The 18,996-nt window shown below is 37.4% G+C and overlaps 4 protein-coding genes across 10 annotated transcripts in view; 2 read left to right on the top strand and 2 right to left on the bottom strand.

The window, feature by feature from the left end:
- Positions 1-3,419, top strand: part of LOC105558188 (claspin homolog) — a 5,009-nt gene extending 1,590 nt beyond the window's left edge. The window contains exons 1-7 of one of the 3 annotated variants that reach the window (XM_012005752.1): positions 8-129; positions 571-779; positions 880-2,204; positions 2,415-2,551; positions 2,656-2,874; positions 2,993-3,190; positions 3,336-3,419. In XM_012005752.1, the coding sequence (XP_011861142.1) occupies positions 601-779; positions 880-2,204; positions 2,415-2,551; positions 2,656-2,874; positions 2,993-3,190; positions 3,336-3,398 (2,121 nt within the window). In that variant the 5' untranslated portion in view covers positions 8-129; positions 571-600 and the 3' untranslated portion in view covers positions 3,399-3,419. Of the gene's footprint in view, positions 1-7; positions 473-570; positions 780-879; positions 2,205-2,414; positions 2,552-2,655; positions 2,875-2,992; positions 3,191-3,335 lie in introns of those variants that run through there. The other 2 variants (XM_012005751.1, XM_012005750.1) reach the window with 2 other exon arrangements.
- Positions 3,420-3,439: 20 nt separating this feature from the next.
- Positions 3,440-6,875, bottom strand: LOC105558185 (ETS homologous factor-like). Its single transcript, XM_012005743.1, has 6 exons — positions 6,656-6,875; positions 5,651-5,902; positions 4,858-4,929; positions 4,701-4,781; positions 4,421-4,616; positions 3,440-4,336 (listed from the first exon to the last, which is right to left on the bottom strand). The coding sequence occupies exons 1-6, from the start codon at positions 6,789-6,791 to the stop codon at positions 4,225-4,227; spliced, it is 849 nt and encodes a 282-aa protein (XP_011861133.1). The 5' UTR covers positions 6,792-6,875; the 3' UTR covers positions 3,440-4,224.
- On the top strand, positions 6,850-15,799 carry LOC105558186 (protein abrupt). 4 transcript variants are annotated; one of them, XM_012005744.1, is made up of 4 exons: positions 6,850-6,917; positions 10,502-10,695; positions 11,131-11,307; positions 14,551-15,799. In XM_012005744.1, the coding sequence occupies exons 1-4, from the start codon at positions 6,899-6,901 to the stop codon at positions 15,229-15,231; spliced, it is 1,071 nt and encodes a 356-aa protein (XP_011861134.1). In that variant the 5' UTR covers positions 6,850-6,898; the 3' UTR covers positions 15,232-15,799. The 4 variants fall into 4 exon arrangements, with proteins under 4 accessions (XP_011861134.1, XP_011861136.1, XP_011861135.1 ...); XM_012005746.1 differs by lacking the exon at positions 6,850-6,917 and adding an exon at positions 8,488-8,597; XM_012005745.1 differs by lacking the exon at positions 6,850-6,917 and adding an exon at positions 8,860-9,053 and having other exon boundaries at positions 10,505-10,695.
- Positions 15,190-18,996, bottom strand: part of LOC105558187 (actin-interacting protein 1) — a 7,773-nt gene continuing 3,966 nt past the window's right edge. The window contains exons 6-14 of one of the 2 annotated variants that reach the window (XM_012005748.1): positions 18,736-18,904; positions 18,521-18,649; positions 18,342-18,446; positions 17,925-18,245; positions 17,341-17,460; positions 16,479-16,637; positions 16,359-16,361; positions 16,108-16,258; positions 15,190-16,048 (exon numbers count right to left, since the gene is read on the bottom strand). In XM_012005748.1, the coding sequence (XP_011861138.1) occupies positions 15,939-16,048; positions 16,108-16,258; positions 16,359-16,361; positions 16,479-16,637; positions 17,341-17,460; positions 17,925-18,245; positions 18,342-18,446; positions 18,521-18,649; positions 18,736-18,904 (1,267 nt within the window). In that variant the 3' untranslated portion in view covers positions 15,190-15,938. The remainder of the gene's footprint in view (positions 16,049-16,107; positions 16,259-16,358; positions 16,362-16,478; positions 16,638-17,340; positions 17,461-17,924; positions 18,246-18,341; positions 18,447-18,520; positions 18,650-18,735; positions 18,905-18,996) is intronic. The other variant, XM_012005749.1, reaches the window with a different exon arrangement.

Below are 18,996 nucleotides of genomic sequence, written 5' to 3'. Positions count from 1 at the left end.
AGGTTAAAGGGAACGATGAATGCCACACGTGCCGCAATACTTACTGCAAAGTACAATCAATCAGCATATATATGTAGCTTGCGCGTTCTTCGTTCTCTTTAACCCACTTCAATTATACTATACGTACAGGTTAGTAACTGCTTCCCCTTATCCCCTCTTTTCGCGTGTGCGAGAGAGAACGCACAGACACGAAACAGAGTGCATCCTTTTCTACGTGAGCTCTACCCCCACTCCGCCAACCAGCAGTCTAGATATACTATGTCTATGGATATAATTATAGCAGATTATAGTCTGACAAAAGCCGATAATTTCATTGTTCTGGGTTTATCCACCAGAGAGAAACCCAGAACAATGAAATTATCGGCTTTTGTCAGACTATAATATCCATCTCATATAAGTTAAGTTAATCAGTGAATCGGAAAGAATTAAAATTAATCGGCAAGACATCAAACTACGCACGCGAAATCAAACGGTCAAATATTAATGATTATTATTAAATTGTTACAATTTATCTTATTTGTAAGGGTCTGTCCAGACAAACAATTGCAATGTTTTAATTTTATAATATAGGGCTCTATAAGAGCTTCTAAAAACGAGGCAATGCGTCAGATACATAGCGAAAGCCAACGTTTATTAAGAGAGACGGAAATTTCTTTACCGTATCACAGGCCAAAACAACGTACATTACAAGAGTTTTTGAACAGAAGAAATATATTATCTACCCTTCCGAAAGCACCTTCAACAGCTGCAAAACTTAAGATGTCGTCTGCAATAGTAAGGTAATACAGGCGTTTATGTGTACACATCTATAGATTATAAATTAGTTATACATACGTCTTATACATATAATTTTAATCTTATACATATGAGTTTAAACAGCCAGGTCCTTGCAGAAAAGGAAAAAGAGGCAGAACTTTTTTACAAATCCTCCAAATGTATTCAAGATCCTAACAGGATTGGAACAGGCACTCAAGAGTCTCAAGATAATAATAAGGAGATTGTGCAAAAAGATCACTTAGATCTTAAAGAAACACTCCCGTACAAAAAAGTGCCTGCTAGCACTGATAATTCTGAATTTAATAAGCCTGGGGCCAAATTAATACGTTTAAAGGAAGATCTAAAATTACAAATGACTTTAAAACGTAATAAAGAATGGAAACAAAAAGAAATGGAGCTGCAAGCGGAGGAGGAGGAGGAAGACTGGAATGGAGAAGAAGAAAGTGGTCACGATTCCGATGAAGAAGAAAAAGCGAATATGGGTTTTGAGTCGAGTAACAGTGGAGAGAGCGAACCCGAAGAGAATGACATTTGTATTAGTCAGATACATAGACATTCTGACTCCAGCGTCAGAAATAAAACTATTTTAAAAAAGAAATTATTTGATGATATTGGAGAAACTATCGACGATGAATACCTTATGCAATTATGTTCGGGTAAATTTGAATCTACCCAAAGAACCGATCTAGATTTATTTTCGCAATCCAATACCACTCAAGTATCGCAGTTACGTTCAAGTGCCGAATTACGTCCTGGAAATTCTAACGCGAATCCAGTTGATGTTAAACAATCCAAAGATCCAAAAGAAAGTGATAATATGTTTCAAGATATTAAATTAATCTTAGATGAAGATTCCAATTCTGTAAATTATGCAAGAGAAATAAGTAAAGATAGCGCAATAGATTCTGAATTAAAATTAACAATCGCTTCCTCGGACGATGAGGATGATGAAGATACGTTTGTCAAACCCAAAAGACGTTTGGTCAAAAAATTCAACTTGTCCGATTCGGAAGAAGAGAATTCTAAATTCTCTAATGAAGAAAAGGATGATGTAGACAGTGAAGAAGCAGAGGAACAATACATTGACTACGATTCCGAGGAAAATGAAATAGTATCGGAAATACCGGAAGAGAATATAAAACAAGTTGCAGCTGGTTTTTTGGAAGAAGAGGCCGAGTTAAGTGAAAGTGATTGGGATTCCGCTGATGAAGACGAGAAGGACATGGATAAATTAGAATTTGAGGAAGCTGATGAGGAACACATAGACGAACACGAGATGAAGAATCAACTGGAAAAGATTCATATGAAACAAATGCTCGATGAAGATAAAAGGGAAGTTAGATTGCTTAAGGAGTTATTATTCGAGGATGGTGATTTACACTCCGATGGAACGGGACGTGAGCGTAAATTCAAATGGAGGAATATAGGTATGAGAGCACACGTACGACTTTTTGTTTCCTATCTGTTGAATAATTGCAATTTTTTTTAATATGGCAGACGATTGATTATTCGAAACTATTTTCTATTTCAATATATTCTGTAATATATTATATATATGATTTAAATTCTCAAAACATTTGATACACGAAGTTTCAATATGTGCACAACTTTATAACACGTTGTAATCTTTTTATTAGATAAATTAGGAAGTAGTATTGAAACACCACAAATGTCTGATGAAAACGATGGCTGGGTCGACGTGCAAGAAGATGAGGAAGAAGCAAAGTGGAGTAAACTCAGATACGAAAGGGACAAATTTCTTGAGGAAAGAATGGTACAACGTTATTATATATATATGTGTGTGTATGTGTGTGTAACAACAATCGCATGCATTTAAAAAATATATGCTTATATAGAGGACATCTTGTTCATTTATAGAAATGCTTAAATAACGAGATCGAAGACGAGTTGTGCGACAGTCAAATTTTTAAACTCGGACTAAAAGCAGTTAGGAAAATGAAGGATAATGAGTCACAAAGGCAAGATACTTCTCTCGACAAAGCAGATTCTATCGAAAATATGGAACCGATTATGCCACGGAATATAACGGATCTCTTGAATGGACCAAATATCGGAAAGAAATCCCAAACGATATATGTAAGATCAATTTATTAATGGACCAAATAATTAGTGAAAAAGCAACATGTGTTGTCGCATTTCATGAGCGAATGAATAAATCGCTCCATTTATGCTTGTATGATTGTGTATTTTACAGAATATTATAAAAAAACGTTCGCTCTTGACTCGAGGGGAAGAGTCGTTAGCAAGGATAGCTTCATTGGCAAAGCAAGGTGATTCTGCTTTTCACTCGGTAAATAAGAGAAATTTTGTCTTTCCACATATCGATCAAAGCACAGATGATACACATAAAAAAGAGAACGAAACAGCAGAAGAATTGGACTTGCAAATTAAGGTACATAATTTAATTTAATATTTTATAAGGTATATAATTTAATTATGTTAATTTGAGTCGTAAAATGCATTGCTTACTTATTCGATCTCTATATGCTTTCATTGAAAGAAATTTGTATATTTTAACGAGTGCTTTCTTTTTCTAGCCTGGAAAGAGAAAGATGATGTCAAAGATGGTGTCGTCAACATCGAAAAAGAGGCGAAAATAAAGCTGTTCTCCGCGCGTAGAAGAAAAGTAATTTCTATTTTATTGATTAATATTTTAAGACTACTGTTGTTTTTTTAACAAGTAACATTTAATATAAATTTTATATGTAGAAATGAAATGACAATAATACCTATTTTCTCGTTAAGCCATTTTTAAAAGTTTGTTAAATGCATAAGAATGTTAATGATGATGATCAAATGCCTCATCTCTTATATCTATAAATAGCAAATATATACAAACAACAATTGGCACAACAAAGAAAGGAATTGATTTCTTTAGAGAAAGTGTTGTACGACTTTCCTTTCTTGTTTTTATAAAAAATGATTTCTTGACGACTATGCTTTTACAAATACTTGTCTGTTCAGAGTCACATCTTTCTATTCTTTATACAATTTTTAATTACATTTTTAAATTCATATAATCATGATTATTATATTAGGTTTTGTAAAGGTAGAAAAATACGCGAAGATACATGAATATAAATGGTATCAAAGATACATAGACCAAAGACATAAGAAAGGAAAAACATATGTATATTTTACATGTCTTTTTCACTTCAGATATCGTTTCTTTTTCTTTAGAGATCTGTTTTATTATATTATTGTCTTTGGCTGTGTAAGAAACATAACTACATTCGACGGCGACATTTAAATGATTATTGACATGTGGTAACGATATTTAACATATTTAACGAACACATAAAGAATGAATATTAACAATGATTATTTTTCTAATGTCGAGAAATGTCATGTGAAATCGATTTGACTTTTTGCTTTGACAATTTATCGACTGCTCGGTCATATTACAAACTCTTTTTCAACATTGTTTCAGTGTCGGAAATTTGGATTATCCGTCTGCCATCCTTTCGCATTTGGTCCAAACTGATATACCAATCTTCGACCAAGTACTGGTAGAAATATTTGGCTTTTGTAATAGTACCTGAAAAGCATCATTTTTTAAAAATAATTAATGAATACGTATTTAAATTACTTCTTAGCATATTGAAAATTTTATTTTTGTTACCTCATAGCTCTACTGAGCTTTTCGTAAGTCATCTTTGTATTTCCTTTCCGTGAACCCCATCGTTTTGCTACTTCATCGCTCTTTACGAAACGAAATTTAGCTTGCGAGTAGTCTTCCCAGCAAATTAAACTCGGACATGTTTCTCTGTTACGTAGTAAATCTCTAATAAATTCCCACAACTTTCCTTGACTGGCGGCTGTAAGTAGTTTACTCGTGTAATTCAATGCGCTTACATGCATTTTTCTCTATACGCCGAAAAATATTTCGCAGTTATACTTACGATTTTTTTTCGTCTTCAATACCCTGGGTGTGCCAGGCAACCGTTTGGTTGCAATTTCGATGCTATTATCCGATTCCGCATCTGGAAACAAGCACGAAAATTGTAAAGGATAACGGATCAGTCATTTTCTAAAGTTATTATTTTCTTAATAATTTACCGGATATATTACTAGAATTGACTCGTGCGTACTCGTCTTCCGATTGCGGTTGAATGGTATCGAACGATGGCACTGCACAAAAAATTTGTACTTTAGACTCGTAGCCTAATTTTCATTTTGCGTCATTACTTTACGTCGCATTACTTTAAGGGGATTACAACACTAGAGTCCAAAGAAAAAAGCCAATCTTCGGTGATTTTTTTTCAAGAACATAATAAACGTAAATGAATATCTGTTCATTCCTATTTATTCTCTATACATTGAAGTATAAAAAAAATTTTTAATGAATTTTTTCTCAACAAAATGGCGGTGCCAGAGTCTTTGATCCTAAGTGCGGAAGTCGCCCCACGAGCGGAAACAAAGCTCCCTCATCCTTTGAGTTGGAACAAAAACCAAAGATTTTTGAAAAATAACATTTTCTTTCGAACTACATACGGATTTCGTTTCCGTCCGTGGGGCGACTTCCGTAAAGAGGCACTTTGGTTCCTAAGGCTCTGGCGCCGCCATTTTGTTGAGGAAAAATTTATAAAAAATTCTTTTTATACTTCAATGTATAGAAAATAATAAGGATCAAACAGATTTTTATTTATGTCTATTATATTCCTAAAAAAATCACCGAAGATTGGCTTTTGTGGGGACTCTAGAGTGTTGCAACCCATTGCTATCGTGAATATCGATATTGTAAAAGTTATAAAAAGATGAGAATTGATATTTGTCGAAGGATCTGTCGTTAAATTGAGTTTGGAATTTCCGACATCTATGAACACATTACGTCAATGGTATGTCTACGTACAAAGGTTTGATATACGTTGCGAGTGAAGATCGTACAATCGGTTCCCATACACAGGATCGTGGTTGATGAAATCTTGCCGCGTAAAAGTAACGATCTCTTTCCCGGACACGGCGAGGCTGTGCTGAATAGAACTGTAAGGTTGACCTATATACGACGCCGCTGACATAAGCCAATTTATTGTTTCCTCTTGACACCAGCTTCTGATAGGTTTGTCGGACCATCCGGTGCCGTCGATCTCCTCGCTTTCATCACCTTCATCGAAAGGACATCGTAAAGATCAGATCTGTCAGGCAATTCCTGTTCGATCCGCTGTCTGCACGTTTAAAACCGTAAATATGTTTCGAATGCAAAACGTTTCTTTTAGATCGATCGGACGATTAAATGCTAAAGCCGGTGCGGTTTCCCATAAATCGATGCAACACGTCAATGTTAAACAGTCCCGGGAAACCCCCACCAGCGACTATCGCTACGTCGGCAGTCGCAGACCAATAGTGAGTAGCAGACTCGAATCTTCGTAAGTCGCTATAAGCAAGCAAGAAAATGGAAAAGATAATGGATTAATCGTCTCCTGAAGCTACTTTTTTTTCTTAATAATTTGCCAGATTCGTTGCTTGCTTCGTGACGAAAATCGCGAGAAGGCGTTAGAGTTATTGCTTTACAGTGATTACAGATACAAGTTTGCTTTATGATACATTATAGTCCATCTCTGTCGTTAAATGTTTCGCCTCGAAACGCAATAACGAGACACGTAAAGCGCATATATGCAAACACGGGGGAAAAAACCAGAAAAGTGCAAAACAAATGTTTCAACGCTCGAAATTGATCTTTTATACATTTCTTTTTATCGAAATTGATGAAGAGAGGAAGACTCAAACGTGTTGATTCGGTGATGGGAAAAAAGTTGAAGATAATTTCGTCCTGTAATCTCGCAACCGCGAAAGGACGCGTCCACTCCCTCGCACGATCGAAATTGATATTTTTCTTTCTACTTTCTTTATGCATTACCGAGCGAACATTTCTTCTTGGCGGGCTCGCAACCGCGGCTTGCTAAGAAACTGCTTCGTCTGGGAACCAAGGAGTCCATGTCCAAGAGCAAATGGTCGTTCCCATCTTCGTGTAAATTAATAAACGACGGATACATCTGGAATCATAGGATTTGAGATTTAACACAATACGGCATACATGTAGCGTACTGCTCCGTTTCTGTGTGTACATACAAAAAAAAGGAGCAAATTGGAAATTTGCAAAATGCAACATCAGCATTTTGGTAAGTTGTCTATTCAATTTTTTTTTATTTTAAAGGTGCAAATTGGAAATTTGCACATTGCTTCCTCAACATCTGGACTATTTTTTTATTTTAAAGGTGCAGATTTTAAATTTGCAAAACGCAGCATCAGCATTTTGGCAAGTTGTTTTTTATTTATAAGGTGCAAATTGGAAATTGCAAAATGCAACATTAACATTTTGGCAAGTTGTCTATTCAAATTTGGCTTCCTCATAGAGGAAGCTTTGTGAGTTAATGTGCAAATTAAAACTTTGGACATTGCCCATTCTAACTTGTAAAAATGCAAAATGGAAATTTAGACATTACTTCGTCATCATGAAGGCAAGTGATTATTAAAAATTTGGGCAACCTCATAGAAGAGGCTTTATGAGTTAAGGTGCATTTTGAAAATTGCTTACTCCAGAATTTTTATTTGCACACAAAGCTTTCTCTATGAGAATAATATGAATTTTTCAATTATTATAAATTGGCTTTATAATTATGTCTTCAAATTGTCATGCAAATTTAAAGTATTTCCGTGTTATAACTGAAAAATTGTTTGAAACTTGTACGTCGAAAAAGTGCATGTTAATGCGGTCGAGAATGACACGTTTAAAATAGCGCTATTGAGAACCACCCGACATAATCGAGCTTGAAAGTTACTTTCAAGAAGAAAGAAATTTTGCAATTCTAAGCGTAATTTTTCTGTAACTATATAGAAATAAAATTCATACTGTAATAATATGAATAGTGACAGATGCCCAGTGAGAAATAATTCGTCGATCGATGTCGAAACGATGTCAAAACGACGTCAAAATGATGCTTTCGATATGACTCGAAGAACGTTCGAAAATCGCGTTCGAGCCACAGTATAACCAGTATGCCCACTCGCTCTTTTGTTTCACGTTCGCGCCGATCCGTACTGCGCATCCGACATGTCTAGTTATGACCAATCACAGGATTTTTGTAAGTGTGTTAGTGCAAAGTCGGTGTGACATTGAAAAATTTGCAGTGTTGACGAATAACGCGTTAATACTTTTATACGTTGGAGCAAGTAATTACATTAATTACTTTTATTAGAACATTTTTTTCATAGGCCATTTCCATTTACAATAAATAATGTACGTTAGTTCGTACGCGCCTTTCCTGGATACGATCCTGAAAAGGGCCCAGGCACTTTTAGCCGTTGATATACTGTTGGAGCGATTAAAAACATGGCGGAAAATTGAGAACGCCCAGATCAAAGGTGCCGACAGAGAGTGGGCATACTGGTTATTACTGGCCGCGTTCAGCAGGCACAACTGTTGAGTGAGCGCTCAATGATTTCTTAACATGATTGGCTAGATCTGAAAGTATTAACCAATCATACTGAGCGCTCAATGATTTCTTAACATGATTGGCTGGATCTGAAAGTATTAACCAATCATACTGAGCGCTCACTCAACAGTTGTGTCTGCTGAACGCGGCCACTGTGTTCGAGCGCCGCGGTGAATCCGTTTCGAGGCGACGCCGACAGGTGGCCGCCGGTCCGCGAGAGCCTCTTGGGTCACGCGCGTTTCGGCGCGCGCCTCTCGTGTCCGCGCGATCCGCGCCAATCGCGATTATGGCGCTCGCCAGATGAGAGCGGAGCAGTGTCGCGCTGGGGAACGATCGTTTGAGCGGCGGACGGCGATTTTTCACGAGGTAAGGCCCGGCGGACGCGGGGCCTCGGTCTCCTCGCCGTTATTCCGCCGCGGCTCGGCGGCGCCGATTCGGAGGCGCCGAGGCGTGGAGCCCGCGAGCTGCCCGACTGTCGCGAGTCGCGGGGACGCGCGAGACACGGCCCCGTCCTTTGCCTCCAGCCATACCTCAAGTACAATAATAGATTTGGCTGGAACCTGCACAGAGCCTGATTAAATAAATAGTATTGTGTCTCTCGGTGTCTCGCGGACGGGCGCCACCTCCCTTACGTCGCGATCCTCGCGCCCCGCGATGTAGATCCGTCGTCTCTGCCTGTCTCTCGAATCGTGCGGAGGAGAGAAGCCCCTTTCGCTCCCTGCGCCTTCGTGTCTCTTGTAACATTTAACCTTTCACCCCGCACGGCGAGGGGGATCTAATTGTTACGCGCCTCGTTGTCCGGGCGAGCTGTAATGTCGTTAGGTGCGTACGAGTAAGTGCAGAAGACGTGAACCGAGTGTCTCGCGCGCTAAAGTAAGGCTGTGATGGCAGAGAACGATCCGTAAACGCCCTGAGCGGAAAGATTGTCGTTTACGGTTCCGTTGTAAGACTTAAGTCGGTGTCGGAAGTGAACGGGCAAACAATTGTCGCAGACGTATGTCGTAAGCGTGTGTCGTAGACGTATATCATAAATATGTGTGTCGTAGACATATATCGTAAACGTATGTCGTAGACGTATATCCGTTGCATCGCGAGGCGACATACAACAATTCTTTGCGCGTTTACTTCCGACACTGACTTACGACAATCTTTCTGCTCAAGCCCCAAGGGTCAGAGCACAAAGCAACGTAGTATCTTACGACAAAGGCGCGAGCCTGAACGTAAGCTTTGGCGTAAATGTAACGTCATATGTAGTTGGAGGTAAGTACCCACACAGCACAGAAAGATTGCAAGAAGATTGCAGAAATGTTACATTGCAAGATTGCAATATTGCAGCAACGTTGAAAAATGTCCGCCCTCAGAGAGATTGCAGTGCAACATTATAGCAATGTTGCAGTGCAACATTTTTGAAATAATTTGTTGTGCGCAAGCAGAGAATTTACTAATTACATATACATCCGGGCCTTTTTCAATACACAGCAAGCTGTTGCGAAGCAACCTAAGGAGATTATGTTGCTTTGCAATAGATGGAGATTGCGAGCAACGTCGCACTGATCAAGTACTTAATAATTCGCCCATTATTAGTATCAACAAAAATAACATTATAAAATTCTCGTAATTAGAAAATTTTTGAAATAGAAAATATATTATTTTCATTATTTTGGAAACATTGCTGCAATATTGCTATCGTAAGTTTGCAATTTTATATCCCTGCAATATCTCTGCAAGATTGCAACGTTTCTGCAATGTAACTGCAACCATCTGTGCTGTATGGGTACAACATAAACCAAAGCTTGTGCGCTGATCTACGTTTACGCTTACGTCTTTGTCGTAAGCTATTACGTCGCTTTGTGCTCTGACCGTTAGAAGTCAGAACTATATGTCGGTCTGGATGAAATCCAGAAAGAAAAAGGACAGACATAGTTTTGACCTCTGACTGACGACTAACATTGCAAGACCGGTCCCAAGTCTGTCTTGTAGACGTAAGGCAATAAGGTGTACAATAGACCTTCACGACCCAAGTTTTCCTCTGCAGTCTTAAGCGTTTACGGATTATCGTCCTCTGCCATCAGCCTAATCCTTTGTCGCTACGACCTTTCGTTCCTCCGTGAGTGTACAATTTCGCGCGAAGGAAATTACGTGAGGATTATGTGTCTCTCTCACGTTTAATGTACTTCCTTTGTTATGCAGTCGAGACTCAATCCCCGATAACTCCCTCTGCTATGTGCGAAACGCAGTGTTTTAATGTAGAACCCTTTTCCTTTCTACAGCAGGCAGCGACATGGAAGGCCAACAGTTCTGTTTACGGTGGCATAATTTTCAAAATACTCTCTTGAGCTCGCTCCCGAAGTTGCTCGACGGAGGTCATCTGACAGACGTTACGCTCAGCGCCGGCGGTGGACATATTCACGCTCATAGAATCATACTCTCGGCTTGTAGTCATTACTTTAAAGATCTCTTCAAGGTATTTATACGAAATAAAGTGTCTCGATTACGACGTTGAACAGTTATGGCAAATGAATAGCGTGTCGCTTCGTCGATGACACAACAGAGACGTCAATTTCTCAAATCTTTTGTAGCGAGGTCCGTTCCAAGTGTTGTATTAACGTCGAGTCTTCGACAAAACTATTTTTGTCGATTCCCTGCTTGTTTCTTTTCTTACAAGTTGTAACTTGATGGTATAAGAGGCTGGTACTACATTTGTGTTATATATTGTCGTACGATAAACGTAATGCCAGCCTAAGAATGGAAGTGGGATTGTTAATTTTATCATTTAAGTGAGCTAGATTTAATGGCTCTCTAAATTATTATTTCAAGCTGCGAAGTCGTTATCGTTTATGTATATTGAATCGTACCTTAAACTTATACCGAGATGAAAACTTGACGAATGAATTTTTAGAACTTGAGCTCCTTACAACATCCGGTCATTGTGCTGCCAGGCATGGAGTATGCAAATCTGTGCGCTCTGGTCAAGTTTATGTATAATGGAGAAGTGAATATTTATCAGGAGCAATTACCGGCACTTTTAGCTATGGCTAACACATTGCACATTTGTGGATTAGCTGATATGGCTGGGGTAAGTGTTTTTCTCTTACTGCTAAACGACATTAAAGAAGTATAGAAGCCATTTTTAAGTATAGAAAAGCTTACGTTGCGTAAAGAGAAGAATTGTGTAACACTCGCTGTATTTACATTGTGTTTCCTGAATGTATTGTACCTCTTTATTTTTAGCCTGTAATTTATATTTTTTAATCAGCACTTTAGGCGTCATATAAAAGTTTGCGAAATTTACAGTACGTCTAATTCTTCGCCTAACACGCAACGAATGATAAAGATACGCAGAACCAATTATTGCAGAATATCTTATTTATTTATTCCGGATGGATATCACGTTTTTTCAGTCGTTTAATTTCCGAAATGTAGTTACTTGCATTTAAGAATTATGAAAATGATTTTCATCGTCATTATTATTCAAAGTCCGGCCAAGTATATTTGCAGCCTCGCTAATTTATGTATGAGATAACGTTGGTAGCTAAATGTATAACGATTTTACTACGCTATAATATATCCGAAAATAAGGGCTGCAGTTTTCTTGTTATTATATTCAAGGTTGGGAACGTTACCTTAAAAAAGTAAACGCGTTACCGTTACTTAGAAAGTAGCGATTCATTACTTTTTTCGTTACTTTGTCGAAATGCTAAAGTAAAATGTTGGATTAAAATTACATTATTATTACTTAATAATCAATATTAAAACTTCAAACTAGTTTCTATATAGCAAGCCATCATACAGAATCGAGACATCGATAAATGCTTACAGCGCATTCTCACGTGTCATTGACTTCCGGCGCTCAATATCGGAATATTTTTGCTCAATCAAGAATAATGCGCGTGACCAGCGCACGATCTGTTGAACATGTAAAAGATAATAGGGAACTAAAGTAACGATAAGAGTAACGGCTGAATTCGTTACCGTTACTGTAAAAATGTAACGACGCTACCGTTACCGTTACGGACATGAAAAAGGTAACGATCGTTATCGAAAAATAGTAACGAAAACGGCAACGGCGTTACAAGTAACGCGTTACTTCCCAACCCTGATAATATTGACCCTCAAACACCGCAGTCGCTACCTTCGAACACCACTGGGTTGGTAAGCCCAGTGATTTCTTTTGCTTAGGTCTCGGGCTATAAAATAGCAAATAAAGCTAATTTCTTTTTCAATCGACTCCAGCCAGTGATCCACGAGAATGCGTAGATAAAAATGCCGTGCGTTTCAAAATCGGACTGGGTTAGCGTAACCCAGTGTTGCGGGTTTGAGGGTTAATGGCGTGGTTTTCTTAGTACTTAAGGTAATTAGCATGAATAATATTTCATCCTCTTAATACGCTTGTTCTTAAACGAAAACTTTTGATTGCTTATAACGAAGCATGCGTTTCTTACGCGCAGTTACACGAAAATACGATTGCCCTTAATAACTCTTGCTATTCCTTGCGAATCACAAATACATCTGTTGCAAATTTGCACAAAATAACTATTGTTGATACACCCAACAATATACAGCCGGTATGCAATATACATACAGCCGTACGAAATTTACGTAACCTTTTTTTTTTCATTAATAAGTTGCATCATTTTAAATCGCAATGCATTTTTCCTTTCACACATTCTCTCTCCCTTTTTCTATTAACATTGATATACAACTGTTTATGCATTGTAATATTTAATTAATAGTATTTGTACACTCAATAAGCTCATAAATAATGTTGCTTCTTAATGGAACATGTCGGTATATTATTTTCCAATTTTTTTGAACTATAACACTCTTTGTATATTAAAGATATAATCTTAATATGCGATAGCAGTAGGTGTTGTAAGCATTTATTAGAGCTGTAAGCGAGTCTATTAAGTAGCATTTGTCTTATCTGTAAATCATGATATAAATTCTGTATACCACAGCATATTGTACATACTATTGTAAATGCTATCCTCGTAACATGCATGTCTGATATCAATATACTTGAGAGAAATTGCAGAATTGCCGCAATACCGTCGCAAATATACTTTTACAAAGAACGTAGACAATGAGTCTCTTTCGTATTCATTCAGCAGAACGGAGAACGAGGCAAAAAGAAAAATTCACGTTCGCTTGTTCCTCTCACTTAATCTCTTTATATTACCCTGATCGTGTTGTTTTGTTCAGGTTACTTAAACACATTCACTGTCGTTCCTCAAGAAGTACCTCACGAAGGAATTATACCGCTACACATATTATGTTCGTACATGCATCGAAGGAACGATAATGAATAAAAACGATATCCACGAGATCAAGATCGTTGTGTGTGTTGCAACTAAATGCAAGTGGATGCATCCCATGGAACCTTACCCCATAGAATGACTTTACAGGTATATCTAAAATAGCTTCTTCCACACATGAATCTCTAAATTACTAAAACTATGTATTACCGAGATCAGAACGGCGATTTTATACAACACTTATGTTTTTTTTTCTCCGCAGTACAATAATAATGCTTAGCAGTTTAGTCAAGTGTGATGATAACAAACGTTTAGCACTAATTTGTCAATTCCGAAGACATTATGCGTAGCTGCAGAAAGAAAAGGACAGAAAACGCATGAAAGCTTAGAGATAAAGCAATTTTTGTAAACGGATCTCGGATATAGTCGACGATCCTCGATTCTTATGTGCTAAACAGAATTCATTAACAACTCTTGACTAAATGCTCTTTTTATTATGAAAGATTAGATATTTTAGGAACACTTGTTATTGTTTAACAAATATGTAATTGTAGGACTATTAATGCCAACCGGAAGAACACAATATTTTAGAAATTATCATGCTAAATATCCTTAAGTAATACCATTAATATGTCCTGATATTGATTTCAAATAAATACGAATGAATTAAACAAAAATATGTATTAATGCGCAATGCATAACCTGTTGTATAATATAATACATATAGAATGTGTTTAGCTTATTTTCTTGAATTTTGAAAGATACATTCATCGTCGCCATCAATATCCGCACTTTGCAAAAGTTAGAGAATACGTTTCATTGCAAGTATCGTAAGCGAATTGCATTCTCATATAAATATTTATAATAGTATTTACCTTGGTATTATTGTAAAACCTAACATACCTTTAATATAAATGCATAGACGATAAAGTATATGACGCCGCATAGTTAATACACTCTTAGATCATTTTTTTTCTAAAATGATTGTCTTTAATGGTGTTTTCGATGGGAAAGTATAATTATTTAATGTAATTTACGTGATTATGCGTGTCTTCTTATTTCAGAAGAATCCGAGACAGGATAACGGCTTGTACGTGCAATCGTCAGTAGTGCATTCTCAGGAAGGACTGTCGAACGAAGAGATGATAACGGAGTCGAAAGACATTATAACGGCCGGATCGTCAGAATCGGCATCTGTACCGTTGCCTAAAGTAATGGATAATTTAGAGGACGAAGAGCCTAGCAACGATCAAGAAAGTATACCGTATTGCGTTAAGACGAAGCCTTATTACTCCATAAACGCCAAGTTAAACCAGAGGGAGAAAACGTCTGTTCCTGTTAACGTGTCGGCTAACAAGTATATCGATAGAGGCTACTCAGAGAATATAGCGGACGAGGCAACGTCGATCGTGGAGGATCAAGTCACGCCTATGGAGGACGTGAAGCCACCGCCGGCTGTGTGGGACGCGAGTTTCAAGTTGCTCGCGGCGTCCGCACCTAGTAGAACTTCCCAGACTTACAACAAGTCCAGTGTCACTTGTCTTATCTGTGGTAAACAATTGAGTAATCAGTACAACTTGCGTGTACACATGGAGACGCATAGCAATAGCTCGTACAGCTGCACATCGTGTTCGCATGTGTCACGATCGCGAGATGCTCTCAGGAAACACGTGTCTTACAGACACCCAGTAGCTTCCTCTCAAAAACGTCCGCGGTATAGTACGTCAAAGCCGTCAATACTGTGATGGTAAAGTCACTCTACTGTGTTACTCTATATAGACACTTTAACCCTCGCTAGGATACCTCTCTCTTACACTGAATCTTTCTATTAAAAGTTCAAATTTAAATTGAGGAAAGAGAAGGAAAGAGATTAAAACAAAATATTTTATTAAATGTATTGAAAATAATAGAGCGTTGTTCTAGGTATGTTGAATTAGAGAATAATTTAGCAACAAAGTTCATAGAATGAACACGCCCACCAATGAATGGTGTGGATTGCGAACATAGTTGAATTTGTAAAAGCAGCACTCCGGACTGATTAATGGTAAGACAAATCATAATAACATCCTCGATAAGTGTACAAAGTGTGATCATGTTCCTGAAGACTTTTAGTGTTCGAATTGTTATCGCTTTCTTGTTATTGTTACATCGTTTTAATAAAGACAAGTTAGATAAGTCGTGTGATTCTTAGTGCAAATGCAATATCTCTACATATATGCGAAAATAAAGCCGCGGCGCGAGAGCCTGCGGTCTTGGTTATATGGGATGTGAATTATTCTACTAATAAAGTCGATAAAAAAGGTGCAAGAGAGATTGCAATATAATTTTTTAATATCATATATCAAGAATTGTATTAAAAAATAATATACAATATTCGTAGACTACGAAATAAATAAAATGCCTCCAAAATTGAGTTTCCTTAGAAGTGGCAATAAATTCTTCCAAAAGTTAATTATATCTTTTCTATACGCCATATTTTAGTATTGCAGTCCTGTCCGACGGAGATTAAAGTTTCCTCATCCAGCCAGACCAAGCGTGTTATTTGACTCTGAGGATGAGCATCTAAAACACATAAATGTTTACTGCAAATGCACTTACAAATGAGAATTTGTTACGCTTACTTTTGATGATGGTATGCTTTGCTGGATTTGTCACGCTCCAGATGATGATGGTGGTGTCAAGACTACCACTCGCAACCATGTCAGAGTTAGGAGACCATGCGACAGAATTTACTCTTGCATTGTGGAAGCCCCATTCTCTGTTGTGTGCAAGCTGCAAGTCAAATCAATATCTTTTACATTTTATCTTGAAATTATTTTGAAATTGTTTTTGTGCGTACACAGCTATTTAGTTTTATTTAAGTGCTACTCACCCTCTGTTGATCCAATAAGCATAATAATAACAAGCCATTAATAGCAATTAATTCATTAAAGAAAGCATGATTATTTTATGCTTAATTACTGACACAATTCTAAATTATTTTTGATATCACCTTGTATTCTGGTACGGCATACAGTATGACTTTTCTATTTGCATCACAGGCAACTAGATATTTATTATCGGGACTATACGAGGCATCCGTAACTGGGCCCAGGTGTTCTAGTTCAGTCTTTTGAGTTAATGTAGTATCCGCCAACTCGTAGATATAAACCTATACACAATTTGTACAAAGATTGATAAAAGTCTGAATCAACTTTTACACTACAATTTTAACTTAGGTCCTTAAGATATAAAATCAATTAGAAAATGAAGAGGCCGTTTAGGACCGGGCATAGGTGTAAGTAGCCAATTAAATTAATAAGTGAATCCATATACCGTATTCTTTCCAACTTATCCTGCGCGCCAGTTACATACCAGTCTTATAACACAGGTTAATCCCCGTAAGTGAAAGTGTTATCGTCAGTGAATTCACGTTTATAAATTATTTTAATAATGCTATACATTAGCATCTAATATGATAACCCCCCTCCCCCTTTATTTAAAATTCTTATTGCGAAAATTATTACCCCAGCCAGGATTCGAACCTGGGACCTCCCTCAATCCGTGACGGGCGTCTTAGTCAGCTCGACCACTGGGGCTGTGATAATATTGTTCGCAATAACATATATAAACTTTGGAAACGCTCTCTAGGCCAGCGTGTGTAAATACTACAATTTTAACTTAGATCCTTAAGATATAAAATCAATTAGAAAATGAAGAGGCGCGCAGGATAAGTTGGAAAGAATACGGTATATGGATTCACTTATTAATTTAATTGGCTACTCACACCTATGCCCGGTTCTAAACGGACCTTTTCATTTTCTAATTGATTTTATCAACTTTTACATTTTTTGTATACTGTATAAGAAACGAACTTTATTATCAGATGTGGATCCAACAGCTACGTCTCCGGTTTCTTGATTAATTGACACGCACGATGGCTCGTAATTAATTGATAAACTCGACAGCTTTTTACCATCTTGTGTAACCGCAATCTGCAAAGTGTATTACCAATTTAACATCATTGTTATGCGAAATTACAAAACGTCCACAAAGATGTTTACCGCTTTTTTGAATATATTATATTTAGCAAATTTAACATAAAAATATTTTTACATGTTTACAGCAGCACTAAAGCCTCATCAACAATATGCTTTTTGCGTCTAAAAACATTCTATTTTATATAAACAAATCGAGACGTTTAAAAACTTTGTCGACAAAGTACGATTGTACGATATATGTATAATGTATAATTTATTAACTTTCACAAAGTTTTTAAACGTATTTATTGGCTATAAAATAGAATGTTTCTAGACACAAAAGAGCACATTGTGGATTAGACTTACGTTGATTTTAAACTTGCCAACTATCTTCAGATTAGATATTATAGATTTATTAAATGTGATAGTGTTATAAATAAATTTATCTTTGCGAAGTGTGGGCATCTTATACGACCTACCTGTCGAACTGAAGCAACCACAGCTATATCGTTATATATATCCAGACCTCGTGGTTGCGAATCCAATTTTGTCACAGCGGTCTCCGCGTATGCATTCGTCGCGATATCGACTGACCTTAAAGTGTCGTCGATGCCGGCCGTATAGAGCAAGTTACCCGTGGCCTTCATCCCGTTAATTTGATTACCGTGACCGTGCCCTTGTACACGATCATTCTCCCCTGTCTCCGCATTCCAATTGGTAATATAGCCGTCGTGAGAGCCGGTATAAATCGTACTTCTATCAGGACTTAGTGTTAGCACCGTTATTGGTTTGTTATGACCCTGAAAAGTATTACAATTAGTACATTGGAAAAGGATATAAAGAACGGTTCATCAGTTTGTGAACTTTGAAAGGGATTTAATCAATAGAGGAATTACCTTTATTATCTTTATAGGCTTCTGAGGATTGTCGACATCAAGATAGTTGATGAAGCCGCTAAGTGACACGGACAATAAATGGTTTCCCTGCCATAGACAGCTCACCTGGAAACAAGAATTATTTTAATTTATTGTCTGTCGTTTTATATCTTTTTAAACGGACTGTACGAGTTACAAACTTGTTGATCGTCGACCGTCGTTCCCATATTGAACTCGGTAATTAAAGAACGTGTTTCTACATCCCACAGTTTACAAGTTTTATCTCCGGAGGCAGTTAATAATTGTTTACCATCGGGCTTCCATGCGACCTGTAAATGTAAATTCGTTACTCGACAAATTACAATTTGCCATATTTTTCTGTCACATCACATTACGCCAAAGTTAGATCACGTACTCCGTAGACTCCACCTTGGTGTGCGGGGGATCCCACTTCCCCAACAAAATCGGAGGTTGTTCCGTCATATATAAATACTTTCCCGTCGAATCCACCGGAAGCAAATAGATTTCCGTCAGGCGAATAACGTACGGCTTGAACGAAACGCGTATGCTCCTGCTTCGTCATCCTAGGTAAAGTAATGAATCATATGACATGTAATGAGTCACGTGAGTGTATGTGAAGCTAGCGTCTCATTTCGTGGAAACTCATTAACTATTC

The sequence above is a fragment of the Vollenhovia emeryi genome, unplaced genomic scaffold (genome assembly GCF_000949405.1).
Source record: "Vollenhovia emeryi isolate VEMERY1.0 unplaced genomic scaffold, V.emery_V1.0 DF939368.1, whole genome shotgun sequence".
In the NCBI taxonomy this organism is placed as follows: Eukaryota; Metazoa; Arthropoda; class Insecta; order Hymenoptera; family Formicidae; genus Vollenhovia; species Vollenhovia emeryi.
This window is presented reverse-complemented; position numbering and strand designations above follow the sequence as displayed.

Excerpts from the sequence above, each read along its gene's own strand:
- LOC105558186 (XM_012005744.1), top strand. Across the intron at positions 10,696-11,130 it reads ACTTTAAAGATCTCTTCAAG|AACTTGAGCTCCTTACAACA; the intron begins GTATTTATACGA and ends ATGAATTTTTAG. Across the intron at positions 11,308-14,550 it reads GATTAGCTGATATGGCTGGG|AAGAATCCGAGACAGGATAA; the intron begins GTAAGTGTTTTT and ends TTCTTATTTCAG.
- LOC105558185 (XM_012005743.1), bottom strand. The coding sequence starts at position 6,791 with ATGTATCCGTCGTTTATTAATTTACACGAAGATGGGAACGACCATTTG. Across the intron at positions 4,930-5,650 it reads GCAACGTATATCAAACCTTT|TGCCATCGTTCGATACCATT; the intron begins GTACGTAGACAT and ends TTTTTTGTGCAG. Across the intron at positions 4,782-4,857 it reads CAATTCTAGTAATATATCCG|ATGCGGAATCGGATAATAGC; the intron begins GTAAATTATTAA and ends GCTTGTTTCCAG.